Consider the following 15,744-nt stretch of genomic DNA (forward strand, 5'->3'; position numbering starts at 1 on the left):
CCCGACCACATACAAAATTCTTTTCTCAACATTCCGTTTCCACAAATCTTCTGCAACTTTCTGTAGCCATATTTTGTCCCTTCTTTTTTCCGTTCAGAAATAACCAGCTGTAGGACAAAATCACATTTTTCCTTCTAACAAAATACATTTCCATTCCTCATACCTTCTTTTCTGAAAGCACACATCCTACTTTCCTTAAGCCACCATGAACTGTCTTTGACATTAGCATTCCCTGATTGGAATATCCCATAACCTGTTGGGAAGATCCCATGGGAAGATCCCGTGTATCTTCCCAAAGCACAATTTCTTTCCTTAATGTGATCTAAGATATGTGTCTAATAAATCCAAACATCCTTAGTTTCCCTCTCACAAGGAGACAAAAGTAGGTAAATTTAGGCCTGTTTAGCAAATACGGTTCCAATATTTCATCTTATTTGAAATGGCCTGGATACTCGATGGATTCCTATCATTTAACTTAATTTAGTTTCAAGTTACCAAAATCTGGCGGGACTATTCTAAATGGGCATTTTGAAAACATGATTATTCCCATAGAGTTTACTAAAAAGCTCTTATCCAGTTATATTTACTTAAAAGTTGAATCCTATCAGGTTATTTTCCTTGATAGTAGATTTTATCACAGAAACAATATGCACTTATTGACTTCCAGTAAGCCTAGGTACAATAGAAGTATTATACTTAATGTTGATAATACGCAGAGGTCTGTATTAATTAAACCCACGAGCTTAAGCCAGACAAGGTAATTTTTACAAAATCAGAGATCTCAGTTTTCCTGCTTGAATTTAAAAAGGGCTCTTTTTTTCCCTCAGTCTGGGGGACTACAGATGGATCAGGGAGTCCCTGAGAGTCCAGGCAGAATAGTTACATTGCAAAGGCAGAGGAGAGAGGTGCAAGCCCCTCTCTTCTTCTTTTGTTCTTTAAAATCCCACTAAGTAACCCAAGGCTGGAGTCGAGTCTCAGACAATGTGGGATGCATTTGTATTTCAAGGCTTAAGTGCTCCACCATGCCCACAATGTTGGCAGAGACTTGTAGGAGCGGTTGGACAGACAAAACTCATAAAACAAAGATACCAATGACAAAAACTTAGACAAAGACAAGAAGTTTTCAGGATAAAGGGGATGGGAGTGCAGGTATAAGGACCAAGGGAGAGGTAAAGGGAGGAGGGACAGAAAAGACTGAAAAAGAGAAAGAGATTGCTGTTTCAACCTGCCCCCTGCAGTTGTCTCTTCAGGCACCAACCTGCAAGCTTTCAGAAAGGGCCACTGAAGGAGGTTGCACCCTGTAAACTGCCCACCGGGGTGATCAAGCCTGGAAACCAGACAGTTGTATGTCATCTGTAGAAATCTAACCCACAGGTGGGACTGTCACCCATGCATACACCAGTTTACAGAAATCTGCTGTAGCACTGCAGCAAAGGGTCCCAGGTCCCAGCCTCTCTCAAAAGTGTGGCGAAAGATAAGAGACATACAGAAAACAAATAGCAAAGTGGAAAATGTAGTTCCAACCATATCAATAATCACATTAAATGTGAATAGATGAAACAACGTTAAAGACAAAGATTGATAGACCATATTTAAAAAGCACGGTCCTTATAAATGTAGTCTCTAAGAAGTGGAGGAAAGAAAGGAAGGAAGGAAGGGAAGATGGAAGGAAGGAAGGGAGGAAGGAAAGAAGGAAGGAAGGAAGGGAAAAAGAAAGAAGGTAGGAGAGAAGAAATTAAGGCATCCAACTTTAAATGGTAGAATTAGAACTTTTATTGCAGAGGACATGACGCTATGTGTTGGAAAACCCCAATGAAACCACCAAAACAAAATAAAACAGACTAGAATGAATAAAGAAGTTTAGGAAGGTCAGAGGAAGCAACATTTCTTATATAAATAAATTGCATTTCTAGGTATAAAAATATGAAACGGAAATTAACAAAATTTCATTCACAGTAGCATGGAAAAGAATAAACTACTTAGAAATAAGTTTAATAAAGTGGTGCAAGATCTGTCCACTGAAAACTACACAGTATTCCTGAGAGAAATTAAAGATGTACATAAACAGAAAGAAGCTACAGACTTGGAGAAAGTCTTGCAAATCACATATCTGATAAAGAAGGAAATCTTGCCCTTTGCGACAACATGGATGGACCTAGAGGGTATTATGTTCAGTGAAGTAGGTCAGACAAAGGCAAGTACTGTATGATTACACTTGTATGTGCAATCTAAAAAAGAAAACAAATGGACAAACAACAAAACAGAGACAGAGTTATAGATACAGAGAACAAACAGGTGCTTGCCAGAGGGAGAGTGTTGGGGGGAAGAAAGCAACAGGTGAGGTAGATTAAGAGGTACAAAGTTTCAGTTGCAAAATAAATGAGTATGAAATGTACAGTGTGGGGAAAACAGTCAATAATTCTGTAATATCTTTGTATGGTGACATATCATAACTGTATTTATCATTTTGAAATGTATAGAAATAACCGATCACTATGTTATATAACAGGAACTAACATAGCATTGTAGGTCAATTATATTTCAAATAAATACAAACAAACAAATTCATGGGAGAAGAGATCAGATTTGTGGTTACCAGAGGCGGGAGATCGGGGGAGGGGGAATTGGTTAGCTGCAGTCAAAGGTACAAATTCCCAGTGATAAGATAAATAATTACTAGGGGTGTAATGGACAACATGATAAATATAATTAACACTGCTGTATGTTATACATGACAGTCGATAGAGTAAAGCCCAAGAGTTCTCCTCACAGGAAAACATTTTTTTCCTATTTCTTTCATTTTGTATCTATGTGGGATGATGGATGTTCACTAAATTTATTCTGATGACCCTTTCATGATGCATGGAAGTCAAATCATTATGCTCTACACCTTAAGCTTAAAAAAATTTAAAACAAGAAAGAATGGACTTCAGTTAATATTAATGTCTCAATATTGGCTCACTAGTTGTGATAAATATGCCATAGTAATATAAGATCCTAACATTAGTGGAGAGTGGGTGAAGGGGATATTGGAACTCTGTACTGACTTTGCAACTTTTTCATAACTCTAAAAAAGTTTATTTAAATATAAAAAAATACATAAATTTTTAATAATGTACAGATAATCATTGAATTGTCCCTTGTATAATAGTAAGTGAACTTCATGGTATATAAATTATATGTTAGTAGAGTTGTTTCAAAGGTTATTAAGAAGGTCAGGGTGGTATCAGGGCTGGGCTGCGGCGGGGTCAGGGCACGGTCAGGCAGGGCCAGGGTAGGGTCCGGCCGGAGTCAGCAACCCTGGCAATGGGCGTGGAGGTGTGGATCGCCCAAGGCCGAAGCCAGCCTGTGGCCCTTCTCTGGCTGCTGCTGCCGCCCGTGGCCACCCTGGAGCTGTGAGGGTCCCCGGACATGGCCACGGCCGCCCCCGGCTGGGCTCCAGTTGCGGGGGAAGTGCTGGAGGGCAGCGCTCCGACTCCAGAAACACAGCAGTTGGCCCCGGGAGCTACGGGTGCGTTGGGGCCTCTGTTGAAGACTGAGACGGCCTAAACCGCAGGGCCTGAGGGGCTGGCTATGACCAGGGCCCGGGTGCCCTGAGTCACTGAATTTCATCTTTTCTCTGCCCTGGCCAACAGCCAGGCAGCCCAGAGACCCCCTCGACACAGGTGGGGCATCGACTCCCCACTGTGTGGCCTCTGGGTGGGAAGCGCCCCAGGACCTCTGTGGGACTGTGGAAGTGGGGACAGAGCAGGGTCTGACCCTGAGGCTGGGTGGCTGGGTGGAGGAAAGCACCAGGACTGATGAATGAGTGGCCCTGAGTCCAGGGCCGCGGGTCTCATTCTCCTCCGTGAGGCCCTGGCAGCGCAGGCCCTAGACCAAGATACCCACTCTCAGGGGGCCTGGGCACACCCCCTGCCCTCCGAGGTGTGAGTCCTAGAGCCAGGGCTGTCTTCATTAGCCCACTCCCTCTTCTTTCAGAAATGTAGAATCCTGAGTCAGAGAGGGGGAATGACTTTGCCCGGCTGACACAGCACCACAGACTTCTGCCTGCAAATCTCCCTCCCTAAGACACCGGGGTGACGTGGAGGAGGCACAGGCCCTTAGAAGCCATGATGTTGAGCAAGTAATGTTGGCAACTTCTGAGACCTTTAGTTCTTTGATCTATAAGAGTAGGCACTGAGGTGTGCTAGTTGAGGGAAATAAGGTCTGTGACGTGCCCATCCCTTGGCAGCCTCACTCAGGGATGTCCTTCTCCCTGGAGATGCTGCTGTGAGCTGCTGTGGCTACCTTTGGTCCCCTCTTGCCCCATCCCACCAGACCTCTGGGTCCTCATCCTCACAGGGCTTGCTCTGTCCAATTCTCAGGGGCAGCCAGTGAAGGCAGAGTCCTGGTAGCACTGTCATTTGGGGTAGGCCACTGGACACTTGGCCTTGGTTTTCCCACCTATGAAGTGGAGAAGGCCTTCCTGGTAGTGGCATTTGGGGTACTACTAGTGCCTCTATCGTAGGTGGCAGGAGAGTCTCCACAGTATGCGGGCAACCCAAGGTGATGGGGAAGATCTACAGTGGCCAGGACATGGTGGCTGGCCAGTGGCCATGAGAGGCCAGCCTGCAGTACCAGGGCTCACGTATCTGTGGAGCTGTCCTCATTAACTCCCACTGGGTCCTTTCCACTGCCCACTGCTTTCTCAAGTAAGTCCTCCTTCCTAGGTTGCCAGCACAGGCACTGGCAGGGGAGGGGTATGCTGAGGAAGAGGAGAAAAGGGGTGATGGGCATCCCATGTCAGCTCCTCTGGGCTTTTCTCTGGGGCAGTCTGTGGCCTTCAGATGCATGTCATTCATACCTTTGGCCTGTGTACCTTCCACCTGGACTGTCCTCCCTGCTCACCTGCTCAGATGCACCTCATGCTCTGCCTTCAGCCCCTGTGTCTATCCTTCAACACAGATGTGCCTCAGGAGAATGGAAGTGTCCTTCCTAACTGCCAAGCAGTGTGGAACAATCTCTGATCACAGCTTCTTCTTAATGTCTCCACATTTCCAGGTGTCAGACTCTAGGCAGGGACCTGGGACCGCATGTATGGCCAGCATCTGGGCAATTCTTATTACTCCTACACAACTGTATGCCCAGGAGTAGTCATGGCCTCTGGTGTGCGTAGCCATGGTGCCAGGCTGCATAGGTGGGAATTGGGGCTCTCTGGGAGAGTGACATGGCTGCTCAGGAGTCTAACTCCCCTGGCCGTCCTGGGCCTGGCTCAGTGCCTAGGTCTGAACAGATGAGGAGGGGTCCCCAGGGAGTTGGGGCATCACAGCCCAGGTCTGGGAGCTGGAGCTTTCAGAGCTTAGAGTCCTATTGGTGCCTAGTCTATACCATGATCCATGCAAGCCCCTTTGTGACATCAGGTGTGGCAAGTCCCCACCTCACCCTGTCTCCATCCTGTCACAAGAGAAGGCCCAACATGGGTGAGAAGGGCAGACGCATGGACTGGGGGTTCCAGAGAAGAGCTATGGAGAGGGAGGGGTTTCCTGGAGGGGAAGGGTTTGGGAAAGGGGAGCACGAGAGGGTCTCCATGTGGATGAGCCTTGCAAACAGTCAGGGAGGTGGGAAGTTTCAGCACCTGTGTTCAGTGTGTTTCCTGCACTCATTTGCTCAGTTATTTAACAAATCTTTTGTGAGTCCTTATAACTAAGTGGAGAAGCAGCCCTTGGGCAGGAAGGTGTTTAAAGAAAGGAGGGGTGGGCTTCCCTGGTGGCTCAGTGGTTGAGAGTCCACCTGCTGATGCAGGGGACACGGATTCTTGCCCCGGTCCGGGAAGATCCCACATGCCACAGAGCGGCAGGCCCGTGAGCCATGGCCACTGAGCCTGTGCGTCCGGAGCCTGTGCTCTGCAATGGGAGAGGCCACAACAGTGAGAGGCCCGCGTACCACACAAAAAAAAAAAAAAAAAGAAAGGAGGGGTCAGGAAGAGTGTGGGGCCAGAAGGTGGATTGTAGGAAGTCTTGGGAAGGGTAAAGTTAGAGCTGAGATTGAACCAGAACTCCTCCTGTGTACAATCAAAAGACCTTCATTTGGTATGCCACCAAGGATCTTTCCAGCACAAGGATTCAATGCTCCTCTGATTCTAGTGTGTGATGGAGAAGCCGTGTGTCTGAGGTTTTAAGTAGAATAGCAATTAGCCTCAAGAAGGAAGGGCTCCTGAACACTCGAAATGGGGAGATAAAAGCTGTCTAGCATCATGTGGGGTAGAGGCCTGTGGGCAGTTAGATGAGGATGCAGGGAAAGAGCTAGTCCACACGCAGAGATGAGGGTGACAATATTCCCTTCTTCCTATAGAAAATTGCATGCCCCAGAGAACTACCAGGTTCTTTTAGGAAGCACCCAGGTGCCCCTGCACACCCAGCACACCCAAGAGATAACCCTGAGCCAGATTATCATGCACCCAGACTTTGAGAAGTTACATCCCTCTGGAGTGACATAGCCACATTGCAGCTCCTCCTTCCTGTGAATTTCACTTCCTACATCATCCTCGCCTGCCTCCCAGTCCCAGGCATGCAGCTATGCAGTATCTCGTCCTGCTGGATAACTGACTGGGGGATGCTCAACAAGGAAAGTGAGGGGGTGTAGGAGAGTTGGGTTGGGGGCAGATGAGGATGGGGAGGAGGAAGGGGAGGACAGAGGAGGGAAGAAAGGAGGTGTGGCTCCACCTGAGGGGTCCCCAAGCAATGAGACACTGGACCTTGGCCCACTATGCCTCATTTCTAGAGGACTGGACCATTCTAGTTCTAGTTCTGAAAGTGTGTGATTCTAAAGCTTCAGTGTTCCCCAGGAGCTTCAAGGTGGCGGAAGAGTAAGACATGGAGATCACCTTCCTCCTCACAAATACATCAGAAATACATCTACATGTGGAACAACCCCTACAGAATACCTACTGAATGCTGGCAGAAGAACTCAGACCTCCCAAAAGGCAAGAAACTCCCCACGTACCTGGGTGTAGGGCAAAAGAAAAAAGAAGAAAACAGAGACAAAAGAATAGGGATGGGACCTGCACCAGTGGGAGGGAGCTGTGAAGGAGGAAGGAGTTCCACACACTGGGAAGGCCCTTCATGGGGCACTGTGGGTGGCGGAGGGGGGAAGCTTCAGAGCCGCGGAGGAGAGCGCAGCAACAGGGGTGTGGAGAGCAAAGAACAGAGATTCCTGCATGGAGCATCGGTGCCACCCAGCACTCACCAGCCTGAGAGGCATGTCTGATTACCCACTGGGGTGGGTGGGAGCTGGCAGCTGAGGCTCCAGCTTCGGTCAGACCCACCCATAGGACTGGGGTTGACTGCGTGGACACAGCCTGAATGGGGCTAGTGCGCCACAGCTAGCCAGGAGGGAGTCTGGGAAAAGGTTTGGAGCTGCCAAAGAGGCAAGACACTTTTTCTTGCCACTTTGTTTCGTGGTGCGCGAGGAGAGAGGATTAAGAGTGCTGCCTAAATGAGCTCCAGAGATGGGCACAAGCTGCGGCTATCAGCGTGATCCCCAGAGACGGGCATGAAATGCTAAGTCTGCTGCTGCAGCCACAAAGAAGCCTATGTGCAAGCTCAGGTCACTATCCACACCTCCCGCCCCAGGAGCCTGTGCAACCCACCACTGCCAGGGTACCATGATCCAGGGACAGTTTTCCCAGAACACATGGCGCACCTCAGGCTGATGCGACGTCATGTTAGCTTCTGCCGCCACAGGCTCACCCCACATTCTATACCTCTCACTCCCCTGGGCCTGAGTGAACAAGAGCTCCCTAATCAGCTGCTCCTTTAACCCCGTCCTGTCTGAGTGAAGAACAGATGCCCTCAGGCAACCTAAACACAGAGGCGGGCCCAAATCCAAAGCTGAACCACAGAAGCTGTGAGAACAAAGAAGAGAAAGGGAAATCTCTCGCAGCAGTCTCAGGAGTGGTGGATTAAATCTCCACAATCAACCTGATGTACCCTGCATCTGTGGAATACCTGAATAGACAACGAATCATCCCAAATTCAGGCGGTGGACATGGGGTGCAATGATATTTTTTTCCCCTTTTTCTCTTTTTGTGTCTATGTGTATGCTTCTATGTGATTTTGTCTGTATAGATTTGCTTTTACCATTTGTCCTAGGGTTCTCTCTGTCCGTTTTTTTTTGTTTGTTTGTTTTTAGTACAGTTTTTACCACTTGTTATCATTGGTGGATTTGTTTTCTGGTCTGGTTGCTCTCTTCTTTCTTTCTTTCCTTTTTTTAAACTATTTTAAAACATTTTTTAGATTTTTAATAATTATCTTTTTATTTTAATAACTTTATTTTATTTTAATTTATTTGTTTCTTTCTTTTGTTCTGTTTTTCTCCCTTCTATTGTGAGCCGTGTTGATGACAGGGTCTTGGTGCTCCAGCCGGGTGTCAGGCCTGTGCCTCTGAGGTGGGAGAGCGGAGTTCAGGACACTGGTCGACCAGAGACCTCCCAGCTTCACGTAATATCAACTGCCAAAATCTCCCAGAGACCTCCATCTCAACGCCAAGACCCAGCTCCACTCAACAACCAGCAAGCTACAGTGCTGGACACCCTATGCCAAACAACTAGCAGGACAGGAGCATAAAACCACCCATTAGCACAGAGGCTTCGTAAAATCATAATAAGGTCACAGACACCCCTAAACACACCACCAGATGCAGACCTGCCCACCAGAAAGACAAGATCCAGCCTCATCCACCAGAACACAGGCACAGTCCCCTCCACCGGGAAGCCTACACAACCCACTTAACCAACATTAGCCACTGGGGGCAGACACCAAATACAACGGGTATTACGAACCAGCAGCCTGCAAAAAGAGACCCCAAACAGTAAGTTAAGTAAAGAGAGAAGACAGAGAAACACACAGCAGATGAAGGAGCAAGGTAAAAACCCAGCAGACCAAAGAAATGAAGAGGAAATAGGCAGTCTACCAGAAAAAGCATTCAGAATAATGATAGTAAAGATGATCCAAAATCTTGGAAATAGAATGGAGAAAACACAAGAAACATTTAACAAGGACCTAGAAGAAGTGAAGAGCAAACAATCATGAACAACACAATAAATGAAATTTAAAATTCTATAGAAGGAATCAACAGCAGAATAACAGAAGCAGAAGAACAGATAACTGACCTGGAAGATAAAATAGTGGAAATAACTACTGCAGAGGAGAATAAAGAAAAAAGAATGAAAAGAATTGAGGACAGACTCAGAGACCTCTGGGACAACATTAAATGCACCAACATTCGAATTATAGGGGTCCCAGAAGAAGAGAAAAAGAAAGGCACTGAGAAAATATATGAAGAGATAATAGTTGAAAACTTCCCTAATATGGGAAAGGAAAGAGTTCATGAAGTCCAGGAAGCACAGAGAGTCCCATATAAGATAAATCCAAGGAGAAACAGGGCAAGACACATATTAATCAAACTATCAAAAATTAAATACAAAGAAAAACAAGCAGCAAGGAAAAAACAACAAGTGCCATACAAGGGAACCCCCATAAGGTTAACAGCTGATCATTCAGCAGAATCTCTGCAAGCCAGAAGGGAGTGGCAGGACATATTTAAAGTGATGAAAGGGAAAAACCTACAAACAAGACTACTCTACCCAGCAAGGATCTCATTCAGATTCGACAGGGTAATTAAAACCTTTACATACAAGCAAAAGCTAAGAGAATTCAGCACTACCAAACCAGCTTTACAGATGTTAAAGTAAAGTCTCTAGGCAGGAAATGCAAGAGTAGGAAAAGACCTACAATAACAAACCCCAAAGAATTAAGAAAATGGTAATAGAAACATACATATTGATAATTACCTTAAATGTGAACAGATTAAATGCTCCAAGCAAAAGACATAGACTGGCTGAATGGATACAAAAACAAGACCCATATATATGCTGTCTACAAGAGACCCACTTCAGACCTAGGGACACATACAGTCTGAAAGTGAGGACATGGAAAAAGATATTCCATGCAAATGGAAATCAAAAGAAAGCTGGAGTAGCAATTCTCATATCAGACAAAACAGACTTTAAAATGACTATTACAAGAGACAAAGAAGGATACTACGTAATGATCAAGGGATCAATCCAAGAAGAAGATATAACCATTGTAAGTATCTATGCACCGAACGTAGGAGCACTTCAATACATAAGGCAAATGCTAACTGCCATAAAAGGGGAAATCAACAGTAACACAATCATAGAAGGGGACTTTAACACCCCACTTTCACCAATGGACAGATCATCCAAAATGAAAATAATTAAGGAAACACAAGCTTTAAATGCTACATTAAACAAGATGGACTTAGTCAATATTTATAGGACATTCCATCCAAAAACAAGAGAATACACTTTGTTCTCAAGTGTTCATGGAACATTGTCCAGGATAGATCATATCTTGGGTCACAAATCAAGCCTTGGTAAATTTAAGGAAATGGAAATCGTATCAAGTATCTTTTCAACCACAGCGCTATAAGACTAGATATCAATTACGGGGAAAAAATTATAAAAAATACAAACACATGGAGGCTACACAGTACACTACTTAATAACCAAGAGATCACTGAGGAACTGAAAGAGGAAATCATAAAATACCTAGAAACGAATGACAATGAAAACACGATGACCCAAAACCTATGGGATTCAGCAAAAGCAGTTCTAAGAGGGAAGTTTATAGCAATACAATCCTACCTTAAGAAGCAAGAAACATCTCAAAACAACCTAACCTTACACCTAAAGCAATTAGAGAAAGAAGAATAAGAAAAACCCAAAGTTTGCAGAAGGAAAGAAATCATAATGATCAGATCAGAAACAAATGAAAAAGAAATGAAGGAAACAATAGCAAAGATCAATAAGAGTAAAAGCTGGTTCTCTGAGAAGATAAAATTGATAAACCATTAGCCAGACTCATCAAGAAAAAAATGGAGAAGACTCAAATCAATAGAATTAGAAACGAAAAAGGAGAAGTAACAACTGACATTGCAGAAATACAAAGGATCATGAGAGATTGCTACAAGCAAGTATATGCCAATAAAATGGACAACCTGGATAAATGGACAAATCCTTAGAAAAGCACAACCTTCTGAGACTGAACCAGGAAGAAATAGAAAATATAAACAGACGAATCACAAGCACTGAAACTGAAACTGTGATTAAACACCTTCCAACAAACAAAAGCCCAGGACCAGATGGCTTCACAGGTGAATTCTATCAAACATTTAGAGAAGAGCTAACACCTATCCTTCTCAAACTTTTGCAACATATAGCAGAGGGAGGAACACTCTGAAACTCATTCTACGAGGCCACCATCACCCTGTTACCAAAACCAGACAAAGATGTCACAAAGAAACCTACAGGCCAATATCACTGATGAACATAGATGCAAAAATCCTTAACAAAATACTAGCAAACAGAATCCAACAGCACATTTAAAGGATCACACACCATGATCAAGTGGGGTTTATCCCAGGAATGCAAGGATTCTTCAATATATGGAAGTCAATCAATGTGATACCCCATATTAACAAACTGAAGAATAAAACGCATATGATCATCTAAATAGATGCAGAAAAAGCTTTTGAACAAAATTCAACACTATGATAAAAACCCTCCAGAAAGTAGGCATAAAGGGAACTTACCTCAATGTAATAAAGGCCATATATGGCAAACCCACAGTCAACATCGTCGTCAATGGTGAAAAATTGAAACCATTTCCACTAAGATCAGGAAAAAGACAAGGTTGCCCACTCTCACCATTATTATTCAACACAGTTTTGGAAGTTTTAGCTACAGCAATCAGAGAAGAAAAAGAAATAAGAGGCATCCAAATCAGAAAAGAAGTAAAGCTATCACTGTTTGCAGATGACATGATACTATACATAGAGACTCCTAAAGATGCTACCAGAAAACTACTAGACCTAATCAATGAATTGGGTAAAGTAGCAGTATACAAAATTAATGTACAGAAATCTCTTGCATTCCTAAACACTAATGATGAAGAATCTGAAAGTGAAATTAAGGAAACACTCCCCATTACCATTGAAAAGAAAAGAATAAAATACCTAGGAATAAACCTACCTAAGGAGACAAAAGACCTGTATGCAGAAAACTATAAGACACTGATGAAAGAAATTAAAGATGATACAAATAGGTGGAGAGATATACCATGTTCTTGGATTGGAAGAATCAACATTATGAAAACAACAATACTACCCAAAGCAATCTACAGATTCACTGCAATCCCTATCAAACTAGCACTGGCATTTTTCGCAGAACTAGAACAAAATATTTCACAATTTCTGTGGAAACACAAAAGACCCTGAATAGCCAAAGCAATCTTGAGAAAGGAAAACGGAGCTGGCGGAATCAGGCTTCCTGGCTTCAGACTATACTACAAAGCTACAGTAATCATGACAGTATGGTTCTGGCACAAAAACAGAAATATAGATCAATGGAACAGGATAGAAAGCCCAGAGATAAGCCCACGCATATATGGTCACCTTAGTTTTGATAAACGAGGCAAGATTATACAGTGGAGAAAAGACAGCCTCTTCGATAAGTGGTGGTGGGAAAACTGGACAGCTATGTGTAAAAGAATGGAATTAGAACACTCCCTAACACCATACACAATAATAAACTCAAAATGGATTAAAGCCCTAAACATAAGGCCAGACATTATAAAACTCTTAGAGGAAAACATACGCAGAACACTCTATGGCATAAATCACAGCAAGATCCTTTTTGACCCACCTCCTAGAGAAATGGAAATAAAAACAAAAATAAACAAATGGGACCTAATGAAACTTAAAAGCTTTTGCACAGCAAAGGAAACCATCAACAAGATGAAAAGACACCCCTCAGAATGGGAGAAAATATTTGCAAAAGAAGCAACTGACAAAGGATTAATCTCCAAAATTCACAGGCATCTCATGCAGCTCAACATCAAAAAGACAAACAACCGAATCCAAAAATAGGCAGAAGACCTAAAGAGACATTTCTCCAGGGCTTCCCTGGTGGTGCAGTGGTTGAGAGTCCGCCTGCTGATGCAGGGGACACCGGTTCATGCCCCGGTCTGGGAAGATCCCACATGCCGCAGAGCGGCTGGGCCCGTGAGCCATGGCCACTGAGCCTGTGCTCTGCAACGGGAGAGGCCACAACAGTGAGAGGCCTGCATGCCGCAAAAAAAAAAAAAAAAAAAAAAGAGAGACATTTCTCCAAAGAAGATATACAGATTGCCAACAAACACATGAAACAATGCTCAACATCATTAATCATTAGAAAATGCAAATCAAAAGTACAATGAGATATCATCTCACACCAGTCAGAATGGCCATCATCAAAACATGTACAAACAATATATGCTGGAGAGGGTGTGGAGAAAAGGGAACTCTCTTGCACTGTTGGTGGAAATGTAAATTGATACAGCCACTATGGAGAACAGAATGGAGGTTCCTTAAAAAACTAAAAATAGAACTACCATATGACCCAGCAATCCCACTACTGGGCATATACCCTGAGAAAACCATAATTCATAAAGAGTCATGTACCAAAATGTTCATTGCAGCTCTATTTACAATAGCCAGGAGATGGAAGCAACCTAAGTGTCCATCATCGGACGAATGGATAAAGAAGATGTGGCACATATATACAATGGAATATTACTCAGCCGTAAAGAGAAACAAAATTGAGTTATTTGTAGTGAGGTGGATAGACCTAGAGCCTGTCATACAGAGTGAAGTAAGTCAGAAAGAGAATAACAAATACCATATGCTAACACATATATATGGAATCTAAGAAAAAAAATGTCATGAAGAACCTAGGAGTAAGATGGGAATAAAGACACAGACCTACTAGAGAATGGACTTGAGGATATGGGGAGGGGGAACGGTAAGCTGTGACAAAGTGAGAGAGTGGCATGGACATATATATACTACCAAACGTAAAATAGATAGCTAGTGGGAAGCAGCCGCATAGCACAGGGAGATCAGCTTGGTGCTTTGTGACCACTTAGAGGGGTAGGCTAGGGAGGGTGAGAGGAAGGGAGTCGCAAGAGGGAAGAGATATGGGAACATATATATACGTATAACTGATTCACTTTGTTATAAAGCAGAAACTAACACACCATTGTAAACCAATTATACTCCAATAAAGATATAAAAAAAGAAGATATGGCACATATGTACAATGGAATATTACTCAGCCATATAAGGAAACGAAACTGAGTTATTTGTAGTGAGGTGGATGGACCTAGACTCTGTCATACAGAGTGATGTAAGTCCAAAAGAGAAAAACAAATACTGTTTGCTAACACATATGTATGGAATCTAAAACAAAAAACGATCATGAAGAACCTAAGGGCAGGATTGGAATAAAGACGCAGACCTACTAGAGAATGGACTTTAGGACACGGGGAGGGGGAAGGGTAAGCTGGGACAAAGTGAGAGAGTGGCATGTACATATATACACTGCCAAATATAAAGCTGATAGCTGGTGGGAAGCAGCCGCATAGCACAGGGAGATCAGCTCGGTGCTTTGTGACTACCTAGAGGGGTGGGATAGGGAGTGTGGGAGGGAGGGAGGTGCCAGAGGAAAGAGATACGGGGATGTATGTGTATGTATAGCTGATTCACTTTGTTATAAAGCAGAAACTAACACACCATGGTAAGGCAATTATACTCCAATAAAGATGTTACAAAAATATAAGATAAAAATAAATAAATAAAGCTTCAGTGTTCCCTAGTGCAAATCTTTGCACTGAAAGTGTGGGAATCTTTGACTTTTTGAATCAAGACTGGGTTCTTGAAGTCTTTCTGTTTCTGGATTCCAAGGTTTTAATCAACCATGGATCTGAGAGGACTTGCTTCAACTCAAAGGTCATGCTTGGGCTCTGGCCCATTGCAGGCCACTGACAAATACGCTGATTTCCCATTGCTATAAGAGGAGCTTGGGAAAAGTGGAAGGAAAACACATGTATGACTTCTCCCCTCTGAGCCTGCCTGATGAAGTTAGAATGATTATGATTTAAGAGTGTTTCACTCTCTGAACCTCACTTTACCTTCTCCCAACCCAGCTCAGCTATCTACTTTGTAAGCTTGTTAGGTGAACTGAGTAACACAGGAAAAAAAATATGGTTTTTAAGATTGAAAGAGGAGAAACGTAGGCAAAGACTTATGAGCCAGAGTCTTTATTAAGGAAAGGAGTGTTTATGGTTTGAGGATATGCGTATGGTTCCATATTAGGAGGAAAAAGAATATATATGTTAATTATTTGTAGGGTCATAATTTGGTACCGTTTTTCTCAACAGAGGTGTTACAGGCATTTGGAACAGACCCTGTCCTCTTTGGGTGGGATGTGCCAGCATCCCTGGCCCTTGACTACTAGTATGTCATGAACACTCCCTAATCATAGGACAAACAACCACGTTCCCAGCATTCTCACACCACACACACAACACATACATACCACACATACGTGCGCGTGCACACACACAGACTGTTCCTCCCTGAGGACAGGAGCCCTGTATTTCTTGTTTTAATATCCCAGCTTCTGCCCCAGGCAGGGCCTGGCACCTAGGAGGTACCCCAGGTGCTGCCACCCTGGTCCTATAGACCCTCATTTCTTGCCTGGACCGCCAGACTGGTCTCCGAGATCCCACCCTGTGTGCTATACTTTAGTCTCCACGTAGCTGTCTGAGTGTTTGCTTTAAAGCAGGATTCATGCCAGTTCCCTGC

The 15,744-nt window shown here is 43.8% G+C and overlaps 1 protein-coding gene across 1 annotated transcript in view; it reads left to right on the plus strand.

The window, feature by feature from the left end:
- Window positions 1-15,744, plus strand: part of LOC116755050 (putative serine protease 47) — a 53,904-nt gene that overhangs the window by 36,565 nt on the left and 1,595 nt on the right. Inside the window, 4 exon segments of the mRNA XM_032633904.1 lie at window positions 3,253-3,511; window positions 4,508-4,691; window positions 6,331-6,464; window positions 6,467-6,615. Coding sequence (XP_032489795.1) covers window positions 3,253-3,511; window positions 4,508-4,691; window positions 6,331-6,464; window positions 6,467-6,615 — 726 coding nt within the window.

This window comes from Phocoena sinus, chromosome 6, assembly GCF_008692025.1.
Source record: "Phocoena sinus isolate mPhoSin1 chromosome 6, mPhoSin1.pri, whole genome shotgun sequence".
Taxonomy (NCBI): Eukaryota; Metazoa; Chordata; class Mammalia; order Artiodactyla; family Phocoenidae; genus Phocoena; species Phocoena sinus.